This window comes from Neovison vison, chromosome 7 (genome assembly GCF_020171115.1).
Source record: "Neovison vison isolate M4711 chromosome 7, ASM_NN_V1, whole genome shotgun sequence".
In the NCBI taxonomy this organism is placed as follows: domain Eukaryota; kingdom Metazoa; phylum Chordata; class Mammalia; order Carnivora; family Mustelidae; genus Neogale; species Neogale vison.
In genome coordinates this window covers 158706434-158722122 of record NC_058097.1, presented here as the reverse complement: position 1 = coordinate 158722122, position 15689 = coordinate 158706434, and the positions used below count along the sequence as shown (strand labels likewise).

The following is a 15689-nucleotide window of genomic DNA, read 5'->3' as shown; positions in this document are numbered from 1 at the left end:
AATTAGGGATATGGTCAGTGGTTGATTAACAAGAGTGCAAAAAGAACATATCATTGGATCAAAAACCAATAGGAGCAATAAATAGGCACTTAATCAATAAGTAGTCATTGGAGTGCCTATTATGTGCCAGACATTAGAATGGAGAACAAACAGACACAGTCCCTGTTATTAGGGCACTTACATTCTAGGCAGAGAGACAAATAATATTCAAGTAACTAAATGTACGGTTCCAGACAGCAAAACTGTGAAGACCATAAGACAGTCACATACAGAGAAAAACATAGGAATGGAACATTGGCTAAAGGGTCAAGGAAGGCCTCTATGATAAAGTAGTAATTAATATGAGACATGCAAATGACAAAATGAAGTCATCCATGCAAAGATTTTGGTGAAGACATTTCCAGACAAAAAACACAGTAATTTCAACAAATGGTGTGGATGACTTGATGCAAAAGAGTAAAGTTGGAATAACTTTAACCTCACACAATACATAAAAATTAACTCAAAATGGACCATAGAGCAAAATGTAGAACTAGTGCTATCAAACTCTTAGAAGACAACATAAAAACAAATCTTCAATACTTTGGGTTAGTCCATAGTTTCTTAGATATGACACTAAAAGCACAAGCAATTAGAGGAAAAAAAATAGATGAATAGTATTTCATCAAAACAAAAGTTTTATGATGCAGATAATACCACTAAGAAAGTGAAAAGACAACCCACAGAATGTGAGAAAATATTTGCAAATCATGCATTTGATAAGGAATTTATTTCCAGAATATATCTGGAACTCTCTAATTCAATAAAAAGATAACTAATTTTTTAAGGATAAAGGATTTAAGTAGACATTTCTTCAAAGGATATATATGAGGGGTCAGTAAGCATTAAAAGGATGTGCAACATCAATCTTTAGGGAAATGCAAATCACAATGTTAACGAGATATAATTTCATATCTTCTAGAATGGCTATAATAAAAAAGGTGGATAATAACTAAGTATTGGTGAGGATGTGAAGAAACCAGAGTTCTTAGTAAAATGGTGCAGCCACTTTGGAATAACAGTGTGGCAATTCTTCAAAAAGTTGAATATGGAGTTACCATATGGCCCAGCAATTCTACTCCTTGGTGTATAAAAAAGAGAAATGAAAACATGTGTCTACACAAAAACTTATACATAAATGTTCAGTCACAGTGTTTTTCATATTGGCCAGAAAGTGGAAATAGCCCAAATGTCCAATGACTAGATAGGTAAATTGTGATATATCCATATAATGGAATATTATTCAGCCATAAAGATGAAGTATTGCTATATGCTACTACATGGATGAATCTTAAAAATATTACGCTAAATGAAAGAAGCCAGCCACAAAAAGCAACATGTTGTGTGATTCCATTTTTATGAAATTTCCAGAATAGGGACATCCATGGAGTGAGAAAGGAGATTAGTGATTGCCTTGGCTGGGAATGGGGCTAGGGGAGATGGATCACTAATGGGTACAGAGTTTCTTTTGAGGATGATGAGAAGTTCTAAAATTAACCATAGTGATTGATGGTTGTATAACTCCATATTAAAAATTATTGAATTATAAATTATAAAAGGGTAAATTTTGTGGTATGTGGATTATATTTCAAATAAAGCTATTATGAAAGAAAATGGGGATTAAAAAAAAGGAACGAACAGTAAATGCAAAGCCTCTGGGGCCACATTGAAGTGAGTGTGAGGAGCAGAATGTTCAATGGAGAATCGGAAAAGGAAAGTCTGGTAGAGGCTGGTTCACAAAAGATCCTGATTTTATTCTAAGGTCTACTTAAGGGAGTTTAAATTCTGAGGCAGGCATTGCCATCCCAAATAATCTCATTTTACAAAACCTGCTGGGCTTCCTTCTTTTTTGAAGGCCCATGGCTCTGCCCCCTAGCTGTCTATACCAGTTCATAAGATAGAGCTCTCTGTCTTGGTGATCACAGCTTTGTAGTAAAGCTTGAAATACGGCAATGTGCTGCCCCCAGTTTTGTTTTTGTTTTTCAACATTTCCTAGCAATTCGGGGTCTCTTCTGATTCCATACAAATTTTAGGATTATTTGCTCCAGCTCTTTGAAAAATAACGGTGGAATTTTGATCGGAATGGCATTAAAAGTATAGATTGTTCTAGGCAGTATAGACATTTTAACAATGTTTACTCTTCCGATCCAAGAGCATGGAATGGTCTTCCCATCTTTTTGTGTCTTCTTCAATTTCTTTCATGAGTGTTCTGTAGTTCCTCGAGTACAGATCTTTTACCTCTTTGGTTAGGTTTTTTCCCAGGTATCGTATGGTTCTTGGTGCTATAGTAAATGGAATCGATTCTCTAATTTCCCTTTCTGTATTTTCATTGTTCGTACATAAGAAAGCCACTGATTTCTGTACATTGACTTTGTATCCTGCCACATTGCTGAATTGCTGTATGAGTTCTAGTAGTTTGGGGGTGGAGTCTTTTGGGTTTTCCATATAAAGAATCATGTGATCACCAAGACAGCATGGTACTGGCATAAAAACAGACACATAGATCAGTGGAACAGAGTAGAGAGCCCAGATATGGACCCTCAACTCTATGGGCAAATAATCTTTGACAAAACAGGAAAAAATATACAGAGGAAAAAAGAGAGTCTCTTCAATAAATGGTGCTGGGAAAACTGGACAGCTATATGTAGAAGAATGAAACTCAGTCATTCTCTTACACCGTACACAAAGATAAACTCAAAATGGATAAAAGACCTCAACGTGAGACAAGAATCCATCAGAATCCTAGAGGAGAACATAGGCAGTAACCTCTTCGATATCAGCCACAGCAACTTCTTTCAAGATATGTCTCCAAAGGCAAAGGAGACAAAAGCGAAAATGAACTTTTGGGAGTTCATCAAGATCAAAAGCTTCTGCACAGCAAAGGAAACAGTCAACAAAACAAAGAGGCAACCCACGGAATGGGAGAAGATATTTGCAAATGACAGTACAGACAAAAGGCTGATATCCAGGATCTACAAAGAACTTCTCAAACTCAACCACACAAAACAGACAATCGTATTAAAAAATGGGCAGAAGATATGAACAAACACTTCTCCAATGAAGGCATACAAATGGCTATCAGACACATGAAAAAATATTCATCATCACTAGCCATCAGGGAGATTCAAATTAAAACCACATCGAGATATCACCTTACACCAATTAGAATGGCCAAAATTAGCAAGACAGGAAACAACATGTGTTGGAGAGGATGTGGAAAAAGGGGAACCCTCTTACACTGTTGGTGGGAATGCAAGTTGGTGCAGCTACTTTGGAGAACAGTGTGGAGATTCCTCAAGAAATTAAAAATAGGGACGCCTGGGTGGCGCAGTTGGTTGGACGACTGCCTTCGGCTCAGGGCGTGATCCTGGAGTCCCGGGATCGAGTCCCACATCGGGCTCCCAGCTCCATGGGGAGTCTGCTTTGCTCTCTGACCTTCTCCTCGCTCATGCTCTCTCTCACTGTCTCTCTCTCTCTCAAATAAATAAATAAAATCTTAAAAAAAAAAAAAAAAAAAAAGAAATTAAAAATAGAGGTTCCCTATGACCCTGCCATTGCACTACTGGGTATTTACCCCAAAGATACAGATGTAGTGAAAAGAAGGGCCATCTGTACCCCAATGTTTATAGCAGCAATGGCCACAGTCGCCAAACTGTGGAAAGAACCAAGATGCCCTTCAATGGACGAATGGATCAGGAAGATGTGGTCCATATACTCTATGGAGTATTATGCCTCCATCAGAAAGGATGAATACCCAACTTTTGTAGCAACATGGATGGGACTGGAAGAGATTATGCTGAGTGAAATAAGTCAAGCAGAGAGAGTCAATTATCATATGGTTTCACTTATTTGTGGAGCATAACAAATAGCATAGAGGACAAGGGGAGATGGAGAGGAGAAGGGAGTTGAGGGAAATTGGAAGGGGAGGTGAACCATGAGAGACTATGGACTCTGAAAAACAATCTGAGGGTTTTGAAGGGGTGGGGGGTGGGAGGTTGGGGGAACCAGGTGGTGGGTATTAGAGAGGGCATGGGTTACATGGAGCACTGGTTGTGGTGCAAAAACAATGAATACTGTTACGCTGAAAAGAAATTTTTAAAAAATAGGCAAAAAAAAAAGCGCTCTCTGTATCAGGAGCTGACCATGTTATGTGGCCTTTTTTTTTTTTTTTAACTTAAATCACACCTTCTTGAGTCCTCAGGGCTTTCTTTGCACATTTTGAAAAAAAAATGTGTTCTATAGAAGAAAAGCAGAAACTGAATTAGCAAAATAGTAAGTTTGGTTAATAATGAAAATATGTATATTTCATGTACTATCCAAATAAAGCCAGGAGTCAAAGGCAAGCTGAGCAACATCTGATAAATTCGTTTAAAGCAATATGTGCTCTATATGACAATCAAGATTATGTTGGCTGGCCCACAGAGGAAAGGGCCTGATGGGTGGGGTTGTGACAAGCATTGTAATACAGCATCAAACATCTTTGCAGTTGTTTGTTCCATGCTCTGTACTCTGCTGACTTGATGACCATGGGGTCTTGTTGCCTCATCCTCACAGGAAGGCTCTCACAGTCCTTTGTCAGGGGTGAGAACCAGCCCCTTGCAGAGATAACTGACCCCTACCTTTGCTCTTGGGGTCCCTTCACACCCGTCAAAAGGAGGAAGCTGTGTTTCCTGAGAATCTTATCGATGGCGTGCCCTGTTGCCAAGTCCTATGACGCTGGTAGGACCCCTCCCAGTCCTTCCACCCCAGCACAGGAAAGGGCCTGTGCATTATTTACATTGTCTGAGTTTCAGAACAGGACTAGCTTTAGTCAACAGCAAGAGCAGCAGAGGCAGAGTGAGCATGCAGAAAAAAGGACTGCTAAATGTGCGCATCGCACATGAAAAGGAACCTCTCGGAATGATCCCTGTGTAGGGGCTGGGACTTTCTTGCCTGGTCTCTAATTTCAACCATCAGAGGAGGTTCTCACTGTAGAGAAGGACTCTGGGCACCCTTTCCTACCTTGTATTCTCTGGCCCACACGCACTCTTGTCACAACTCTCAGAGACAGAAGGGTCAGGCTTTACAGACCAGGTAGGCCTGAAAAAATTATGAAGACTACTCAGATGTGTACAGTTTATAAAGTATGTAGCACATGCATTCTCTTACTAAGTCCTCACAATAAGCCCGTGAGTTAGTTATAACAGCAGCTAGCATCTCCTGAATGCCTACTCAGTGTGGATGTCATGTATACACATACACACACATTTACACATGTATGCATACATAAACACATGTGTGTCATATATGTGTGAATATATACACATATATCTATATATATGTATGTATACATATTTATAATGCTCCTGCAAGGTAGATATTATTCCCATTTTACAGATGAGCAAATTTAAATAACTTATCTGAAGTCACAGAGAGTAGTGGGTGCTGATGGAGGACTGATGCCAAGATCTAATATTTTCTACCACCCTTCCTCTGTAGGAGTCCATATCTGGGCAAATGTCTTATGATTACAGAGCTCACACTAAGGGTACCCTACATCTTTTCCAACTCACCAATTCTTCTTACTACTTTCCTGGAAAGACATGGTCTGCTGGTTGTTCAAAGTCACTTTTTGGTTTATTTCATAGGTTGGATATAGTTCATTTGCATGTCTTTTCTTTTTACAGTGCCCCTCCACTCACCGAAAAGGAAGTTGAGGTAAGTGATTCCAGTGCTTTATGAAATTTAGTGCCTGAGCTTGACTGGGTTTATTGAAAACATTCCATTTTCTAGCCTCTGTCCCTGACAATTTTGTACAAAAATGAGAATGTGTGATTGTGGGATAATATGGATATTGCGATCAGCCCTACTGAAATGCTGAGACTCCCACCCCAGGTGATGGAAGATTCTGGCAAATTTGGTCAGAGATGAGAAGGTAGCTGGAAATTCTATACTTCTTCAAGAATGGTTTATGCTCTTTAAAAATATGACTTAGAAATTCGAAGTTACTGAGAAGCTGCAGAATTGAACCAAATTTATTTCAAAATTAATCACAGATGGTCAGATTTCAAGTTTTAAACTTTGGTCCAGAGGAAGAAGGTACTTCCCTTCTGAGGGTTCCAGACATAAGGAAGGTAGCTCAGCCAAGGTGGGAAGCTGTGCTGTCAGCTTATCAGCCTTCCCTGATTCCTCCTTTACTCCCCTTGGGGCCTCCTTGTCTCTGTAGAGATGCTATCCCAATGGGGTTGGTGGGTGAGCTGAAAGGAACTTCTCTGCATTTCATTCTGGTGAAGGGGTAGGGTAGATGGACAAAGACAGTGCATCCCAGGTGAGGTGGTAAGGTAGTGAGGACCTCTGATGCCAGCACCTAGTTTGTTTCTAAGAAATTAGGTTGGAGTTGATAGAAGGAAGAGGGTAAGAACCTGGATGAGTCCAGAATCTTTTACTCCAGGTTGGGAGGTTAAAAGGTTTTAAAAGTCTTTGTAGCATGGTTTGCCACTGACAATAAGAAGATGAATATTCCCTTTCTGAGACCCAGTGGAATGGACAAGTAGAGGAAGACACACAATGTGAAATGTCTCCCAGAGACAGTAACAATTACCTTGTACACAGATATTGCACTTAGTTCATCACACACTCACATCCATCCTTTCAGCAGATCCTCCAATCAGCTCAGTGAAGTTGGTAGAGCAGGATTTAGAACAAAGGACAAAATCAAGTGATGAACTAATTTACCCAAGGTCCAGACCCAGTGCTTAGCAGAACCAACATTTAGACCCAAATATTCTAACCAAATACAGGACTCTCTATATCACACTGCCATGAAGGGGACAACTCAGGTATAGAAAAATAAACATTGAACATTATTGATAAACTTGACTGGACTGAGGCTTGGGTAGGACAGAAAATCCCCACCCACTGATACCGGTGAAGATGGGCTATGGGCAGTTTGTTTAATGACCAGCTTCTATCTGCAGGTGTGTACTGACACAATTAGTGTTCAGCATGGTGACAATAGCACAGGCTTTGAAATGAAGTAGTGTGAGATTTGAATCCTGGTTCTACTACTTCATGTCACCTTGAACAAGTTAATGACCTCTCTGGTCTCAAGTCTCTTTACCCACAAAGTGGCCACAATAGTTCCTACTGCAAATGCTTTTTGCGGGGTAAATGAGTCAAGGTGCACAGAACTCATAGCAGTGCTAGCGTATTTGTACATGCTTAATGCGGAGTAGCTTCCAGGGTTGCCATCCTTGTTGTTATTGGGTCAGTTCAAGACCTTTAGTTCTGTCTGAAGATGTCTACCCACTGTGGGTCATATTACATGAACTCAGAAGATCAGACAGTGTTAGCTCACCCCAAGGGTGTAAATCTTCTACCACTTGACTCAGGGCAAACGAATGGCGTAAAAATGAAAGCCATTGCTTCTTCCTGTGTAGAGTCCATCTGTTTATTTCTCCTCCCCAGTAGTTTCCTATCATGCCAGGAGTTTCATGTTTGCTCAGTCCACCTTGCAAAGTTTCATTCATGCATCCCGTATTTTTGGCATGGAATATTTGTTCCAGAAAACTTCTCCTAACAGAATCATACCTCGATGTCTAATATCCTGGCAGCTTCTTAAAGCTGCTTTCTGTGCCGGATTTATAATACTCAGACAAGATGCTGGTTGAAATTTGCTTTAAGTCAACAATGCTTATATTTTAAATGGAGTTTCTTTAAATACAGTGGTTCCATGCAAAACCTCCAAAACGCATGTGTAAGAAATCCTAGCATGAATCGAAACTGCTTCACAGTCAGCTATGTTGGGCTGAGTTTACCCAAACCTAAATACAGGATGTTATTTTCTTGAAAATAACAGGAAAAAGCAAAGTGTTATTCTTTTTCAGTAAAATGTAAGTAAATTTACTGTTTTTCAGTAAAATGCATTTGGTCTTCTGGTTCTGGAAAGACCTAGCATGGACCTCAGGTTACTATTTCATCATCTTTTGTGCAGTTTACTATGAAAGGAGAATTTCACTTGTATGCAGCTGTTTTGGTGACTGGCTCCAGGAGCTGATGTAAAACGCTCATGCAAGAAACACACCTGTGACCTTGTTCCCTATAATAACTCCTCCTAGCATCTCTCCTACACTCTTGTTCCCAACAGAATGTGTTTGTACAACTGTCCTTGGCCTTTAGAAATGACAGCTACACTCTGGAATCTAGAATTAACCAGGCTGAAAGGGAACGCAACCTAACAGAGGAGAACACAGAGAAGGAACTGGAAAACTTCAAAGCTTCCATCACGGTAATTGTGGATCCTGATGGGGGGAGTCCTTGACTGTCTCCCAGGGCTATGCCAGGTGTCCTGATTTACTCAGTCCACAAGTAGAGTATCCTGACATGAGAAATCAGGCCAAGGCTCTGAGCCAGAAAGAGTCTTCCTCAGAGAGCTTGGAGGAACTAAGGCAGCGACCTGAAGGCCTGGTTACCTTGGGGGCTGTGAATAAGGCCTCTGATTCCTGGAAGCTTCTCAAGAGTAGGCTGGGTGACCTGGGATGGCAGAAGGAGCTCCTTAGGAACTAGAGACCTGGATGTGATTCCCTTCTTTCATGTCAGTCAGGTATAGAGTATCCACACTGGGCTTTTCAATCCCCAGAAGGTGTAGGCCAGACCCTACAGAGGCCACTCTTTTCAGCCAGGATGAGGACCAGGGCTTGTCTTGTGACAGCTCAAGTCAAGTCTTGGTATGGACCCGAGCTGATGTTCCTTCTCACTTCCCAGTCCTCAGCTTCACTATGGCACCACTGTGAGCACCGAGAGACCTACCAGAAGCTGCTGGAGGATATTGCTGTCTTGCACCGCTTGGCTGCACGCCTCTCCAGCCGAGCTGAGATGGTGGGGGCCGTCCGCCAGGTGAGCCTCTTCAGCTCCCAGCCATCTGACTAGCTCAGCTCTGCCCGCAGTAACTAGAGCATGAATGTAAGCAATGACAACTACAGATCCCACTTACTGACGGCTTCCTCTGTGCCAGACATCCTGTGTACATTATTGTGTTTTATTAAGGTATTTCTGGTGGACCTCTAAACCCTTGAGGTGTTCCTTGGGAAAGGCTTTCTGTGAACATGTAAGTTTGCGAACTGCTGCGTACTGCCTTCTTTTCTTGGAAATTTCTGACACATATTGGCACCATCAAGGCTTTGAGAACACCTATAGCGAAGAAGCCTATTTATGTTTCCTAAATGTATCTGACTGAAGAACCACAAAATAACCTATTCAACTCCCATGGAACTAGTATTTGGCAAATATGCTTTTAGGAAAAACTGCTTTGTTTCATTTAATCCTCCCAGCAACTCTGTAAATATCTTTTCCCCACAAAGACACGAAGCTTCAGAAATGTAATAGTACTAGTGTGTGGCACAGCTGGGATGCAGACCCAGGATTTGCTCCCTCTTAGCCACTTTGAAGTCCTGAAACACACAGGGCACCACCCTGATCCAGGATGGTGTCATGAGATCAGACTGCCTAAGCCCAATCTTGGCTCCATCAGGATTCACTGTGTGATCTCAGGCCATTTATTGAGCTCTCTGTGTTCCAATTTCTCCAGCCAATGCAGATGATGATAGCGTCTGTTATATTGGCTTGCCATAATATTTGCAAAGCGCCTAGATGTTATTATCACTGCTGCTAGGACGGTGCTCACCTGTTATGCTGCACTGGTTACATCAGCAGCGTGTTCCTGGGACAGAGCCTAGAGCAGTTCTTGTCGAATGAAGGAAGAACAAGCCACTGGGCCGTCCCACCCCTGTGTTCTTCCGGGGAAAGGGCACCTGACTCAGCAGCACACCCAGGAAGTCACTCTGGCTGGGAGAAGCAACAAAGGGAGAGCTCAAGGGAAGTGGCTACCTCCAGGAAGCTTCCCTGACCCATTCTCTCAACATAGAGGACGTCTCTGCCTCTCATCTTCTGAGGCATTGTGGCTGTGCTTATTCTTGTCCTCTGTGAGTGCAAGTGCCTGAATACCCCCCCCACCCCCAGCTCACATCACAGACAGCAAACCCTTAGAGGGCAGAGCTGCATCTTTTAATTGTGTCCTTTTAATTCTTCCAGCCCACAGGTTAGCTCAGAGCAAACAAGTGCCAACAAGCCTTTCCTCCAATTGCCCTGTGTGCTCACGCTCTCCTTTCCTGCAGGAAAAGCGCATGTCAAAGGCAACAGAGGTAATGATGCAGTATGTGGAGAATCTGAAGAGAACGTATGAGAAAGACCATGCAGAGCTCATGGAGTTTAAAAAACTTGCAAATCAGAACCCAAGCCGCAGCTGTGGCCCCTCTGGTAAGGAACTGGGCTCCTGCCCCCATCTTGGCCCCGCAGTGTGGGTCCCTGATGGCTCTAGGCCAGCATCACATCCATCAATGCAACCTGAGGAGTTCTAGTTGAGCAAGGCTCATTGTCCTTGCCCAGTGCTGCCCATAAGGGCCTCACAGCAGCTGTTCAGGTGAGACTAGGGACCAAGAACCAGGAAACAAGAATAGTCCCAAAGCAACTCCTGACACAATAAACCACAGCAGTTGACCACTGATATGAAGCCGTAGGCTACAAGAGCTCTCTCTACTTTATGAGAAGGACAGACCCCAGACCTTACAGTCTTTGTGCTTTGGAATACATACTAAGGAATTTAGGCCTTATCCTAGAAAGTATTAAGTTCACATACGGAGTTTAGAATGTTCCCTCATTACAGTGTGGCAGTTACATTAGTGGGACAGAGCCAGAGACAGGGAAACCCACAAAGCTGCTATTACAATAGTCCAGGTGAGAGATGAACCTGGGCAGTGGGGATGGCATGAGATCCTGGCTAAAAGAGATATTCCTGAGATAAATAGCAGACTCATGGGCAAGACAAATGTTTTAAAGAAATACTCTTTAAAAAGTGTTCTGTACAATTGCTATAGGAGCACAGAGATGATTCTGCCTGAAGGAGTCAAGGATGGTTTTACAGAGGGATGGCATCTGGGCAGTTTTTCAAAGTAAAAATAGGCATTCTCCAGGCAAGGGGGGAAATAGACCCCAAGTAGAGGAAACAGTGTGTACAAGGATGTAGGTTTGGAATGGAAAGGGTATGGAACAAAGAATTTGATGTGGTTACAGTGTTGGGAGTGTGATGATAACAGTTTGAAGGTAAACCTTGGTAAGCCAGGGCCATATGCCAGGTCATTCTAATAATTTGGGCCTTTGTCCTCGAGGCTATGAGGAAGCGCTGGTGAGTTTATACCATCTAACATGGTCAGATTCTATTTTCAGAAGATTTGTCTGACTTCAGAGTAGACAATACATTGGGAGAGTATAGATACTGAGGTCTGGAGAGGCAGGTCAGGAGGCACTTGCTGCCGTCCAGCATGAGGAAGATGGTGCCTTGGACCAGGATCTCTCCTTGAGAGCCAGGGTCTAGGCTCTGGCTGATGAGGATGGTTTTAGCAGGAGAAAACAGACCTTTTAGTGACAGGAATCCCTGTGGAATGCAAACATCCGTGTTACCAAGAGCAGAAGGAGGGAAAGTGTAACAGATGGAGGAACCTTTATAAACAGGAGGTTTCACAAGTTTCCTGGGGAATATCAGTGACACTTTCCAGAGTCCAAAGGCAGTGTACATATGCTCCCAACTGTCTGCTTTTGATCTTGGCAGCAAGACTCCTGACCCACATGCATCTGGGCCTACAGCAAACTAGTTTCTGTCAGTGCTGGGAGTTGGGGAAGTTGCCACCAAAGAAATCCTAATGTGTGAGCTCTTGCATTATTGTTCTGGAAGGTGCAAGGTCTGCTGTAAACTGTCCTATCCAAGATTTATGAAAGGAACAGTTACCCATGAGTTTCATTCATTCATTCTAAAGATATTTATTGAACTCCTTTGCTGTCCCCCACATGATACTAAATATAGAAGTAAAGGGCACATGGTGACTGAGATCCAAAGGTACTCCCAGCCGGTGCAGAGGGCAGAGGAGTATAACCAGCCCAGTGACAAAAGTAAGCAGATTTTTATAGGGAGCATACCACAGAGTCCCACATTCAGTCTGGGGACATGAGAAAGTACTTACAATACGTAGGGAGATGGTAGCTGAGTCTTAAATGGTGACTAAATATTTTTCAGACATTTGTTCCCATACCACTCTTTCTCAGCCTGGTCTGGTGTAGCGGGTCCAGCATCCACCTAACAGGTGTGTCCATTGGATATCCTGTGACCATTCCCAAATAATGTTAGTTTTTAAGCCTTTACATGACTTCTAGCAATCTTTGTCTATGCCTGAGGCTCTGAATACTACAGTGAAATAAAAATAACTTTGATTTAAAGAAAGGTTATACACATTTAAAAATATCCATTTTTTTCCTGAATATGAAACACTGATCGTTCACACTTTGAATTATTTCCTTAAGATGGATTTCTAGATGTGTAAATACTGGCTTGGGGGAAAGAAATTTTTATAAGGCTCTTAAAGCAAACTATTTTCAAATAACTCATTGATATTCCCATTTAATGGGTAACAGTATCGCTCAGTTCATTGTGCCATTGAGATTCTTGTCCTTTCCTTTAAAAATATTTTTTACTTTAATGGGCCAAGATTCTATCTCATCATTTTAATTCGTATTTTTTTACCTGTTCAATTGTTTCCAGGACATTTGTAGTTCCACTTTTATAAATTCTCTAGTTATATCTTTTGCCCACTTATAAAATTGGCATTTTATTCATTTGTATGAATGCTACAATATATAAAAAATATTTTCTGGTTCTGCTATTTTGGCTGACTGGAAAACTTGAAACTCCTTGACCACAAGTACTTAGACATTTCTGCTGGATAAAATAAAGCAAGCTTTAGTCTAAAAGAATAGCTGAATCTACAGGAAAAGAAATTGAAATACTCAGATACAAGAAAAGAAAAGAGAACTGAAACCTGCAGCTTCCTTGGGGACACAAGTCAGCTTCAGTTATCTGGGTGCTGAGCTTCTGCACTTGCATGCAATCTGAGATATCTCGGACACCTATGACAGAGAGTTGACTTGAGACTCCCACAGTTAAGATTTTCCAAGGACTGCATCTTTAGACAGAACTTAAACAAGAAAAAAACAGTTGCCAAACAGCAGAGACACAAATCAGGGAAGTCCGTTTCACCTTGTCGTAGGAAAAATACTTTCTGCTTTCTCGTAGGAAAAATGTATGCCATGACAGAAGTTGTGGTGCAATACGCAGAGACTCTGTAAAGAACATCACAATGATGTCTGTAGGAACACTGTCAGAAACAAACATAAAGCCACTGTGGAGAGGCACACCCTTCTCCCAGGGCACACAAGATTCCTCTAACTGAAGCCTCACTAAAGGTGATTTTACAGTATAGAATTATAAAATACACAAGAAAACCATCCACCTTGAACAAGAATCATCAGACACACTAAACAATAGGGTTCTATCCTAAGGACTGCAGAAAATAAAATAATCTGATAATTTTTTAAAGATGTGTTTAAAAACTACTAAAGGCATCAAACAATGAATCAAAACATGAGTATAAAATACAGTTATCAAAAAAGAATAAAATAGAACTAGAAATGAGGAACAGAATCATGAAAATTAAAAACTCAGTAGTTTAGGTGTGGTAGGTACTATAGTGGTGGTAATTATTCTAGGGAGATTCCAAATTTCTCCTTTCAGGCACACTTCTCTATTCCCTTGAAGTTAGGTGATGCCATGTGATTTGGCAAATAAAATGTGAGCAGAAGGACATGTGTCACCTTTGAGTTGAGGCCTTTAAAAAACTAGTGTGCAGTGGCACCTGGGTGGTTCACTTGGTTAAGACTCTGCCTCAGCTCAGGTCATGATCCCAGGGATCTGGATCTGGATCTGCTCCAGAATGGACATGTAACATAAGGAAGAACTAAATCTTTATTGTTATAAGTGACTAAAACTTTGGGGCTGTTTTTTATGGGGCTGTTTATTAATAATCATAACCTAGCTTACTGGTATAACATTTAAATCAGATTGGGCACAGTTGAGGGGAAAATTTAGTTAGCTGAAGATAGATTTTCAGAAGTTGCCTAAAATGCAGTTCAGAGGGATAAACTGATTAAAAATATGAAAGAAAATATTGTATTATAAGATATGGGTACAGAGTATAAAATGAGAAAGTTCCAAATGCATCTATTAGCAGATCTACAAGAGGAGGGAAAGAGAAAATACTCAAAGATTTTCTAAAATCTGAGAATTTCCCAAAACTAAAGACAGACATTAATCATTGGATTCAGAAAGAACAGTGAATTCCAAGAAGAAATAAAAACACATTGACGCAAAGTGAAAAGTTTAAAAGTAACCAGAGAGAGAGGAGAGAGGATTTACAAAAGACTGATAATTCTCAATAGCAATAGTAGTACCAAAAGACAATGAAGTGGGGTAGGGGAATGGGATAACTTGATGATGGACATTAAGGGGGTCACATGATGTAATAAGCACAAGGTATTATAATAAGACTGATGAACCACTGAACTCTACTTCTGAAACTAACAATACACTATATGTTAATTAACTGAATTAAAAAAAGAATGAAGTTAAAGTCTTCAAGCAGCTGTGAAAAAAATAACTGTCAACCTAGAGAAAATATAACCAACTAAACTATGATGCAAGCCTGAAGTCTAGGTAAAAATATTTTGAGAACAACTGAGAAAATTTACCTCTCAAAAATCCTTGCCAAAAGAACAAGTAAGGATGGACTGGGGGGGGGGGAATTAAGATTAAAAAAAAAAAAAGATGGGGCACCTGGGTGGCTCAGTGGATTAAGCCACTGCCTTCAGCTCAGGTCATGATCTCAGTGTCCTGGGATCGAGCCCCGCATCAGGCTCTTTGCTCAGCAGGGAGCCTGCTTCTCTCTCTCTCTCTCTCTCTGCCTGACTCTCTGCCTACTTGTGATCTCTCTCTCTGTCAAATAAATAAATAAAATCTTAAAAAAAAAGGGTAGGATGCAAGAAGAAATGATCAGACATTTGTAAATGTAGGTAAATCTAAATAAGCATTTACTATATAAAACAGTCATAATAACATGGGATTACCAAAACAAAGTGAAACAAAAATACTGAAAAGCAATATAATTTGAGATTCAAAGGAGTTATTGTTTTAAGGTTTCATTAAGAAAAAATAGAAATCTTGATTAATTTAAAATTTAAAGTCACATAACATAGTACAAATTTAAGTGGGCACATTAAAGATTAGAACTAAATAATAACAATGAAATACTACTCAGCCATCAGAAAGGAAAAATACCCACCATTTGTACTGACATGGATGGAACTAGAGGGGATTATGCTAAGTGAAATAAGTTAAACAGAGAAAGACAATTATCATATGGTTTCACTCATATGTGGAACATAAACAATAGCTTGGAGAAACCATAGGGGAAGGGAGGGATATCCAAAGGGGGAGAAATCAGAGAAGGAGATGAACCATGAGAGACTATGGACCCTGAGAAACAATCTGGGGGTTTCAGAGGGGAGGCGGATAGGGGAAGGGGGTAACAGGGTGTTGGGTATTAAGGAGGGCACATGCTGTGATGAGCACTGGGTGTTATACTTAATTAATGAATCACTGAACACTGCATCAAAAACTAATTATGCACTATACAGTGGCTAGCTGAACATAATAAAAGAATAAATAAAATTAA

At 40.8% G+C, this 15689-nt stretch overlaps 1 protein-coding gene across 1 annotated transcript in view; it reads left to right on the top strand.

The window, feature by feature from the left end:
* The window catches only part of IRAG1 (inositol 1,4,5-triphosphate receptor associated 1), a 126433-nt gene that overhangs the window by 87944 nt on the left and 22800 nt on the right, over positions 1-15689 (top strand). The window contains 4 exon segments of the mRNA XM_044258830.1: positions 5706-5736; positions 8165-8305; positions 8782-8913; positions 10191-10332. Coding sequence (XP_044114765.1) covers positions 5706-5736; positions 8165-8305; positions 8782-8913; positions 10191-10332 — 446 coding nt within the window.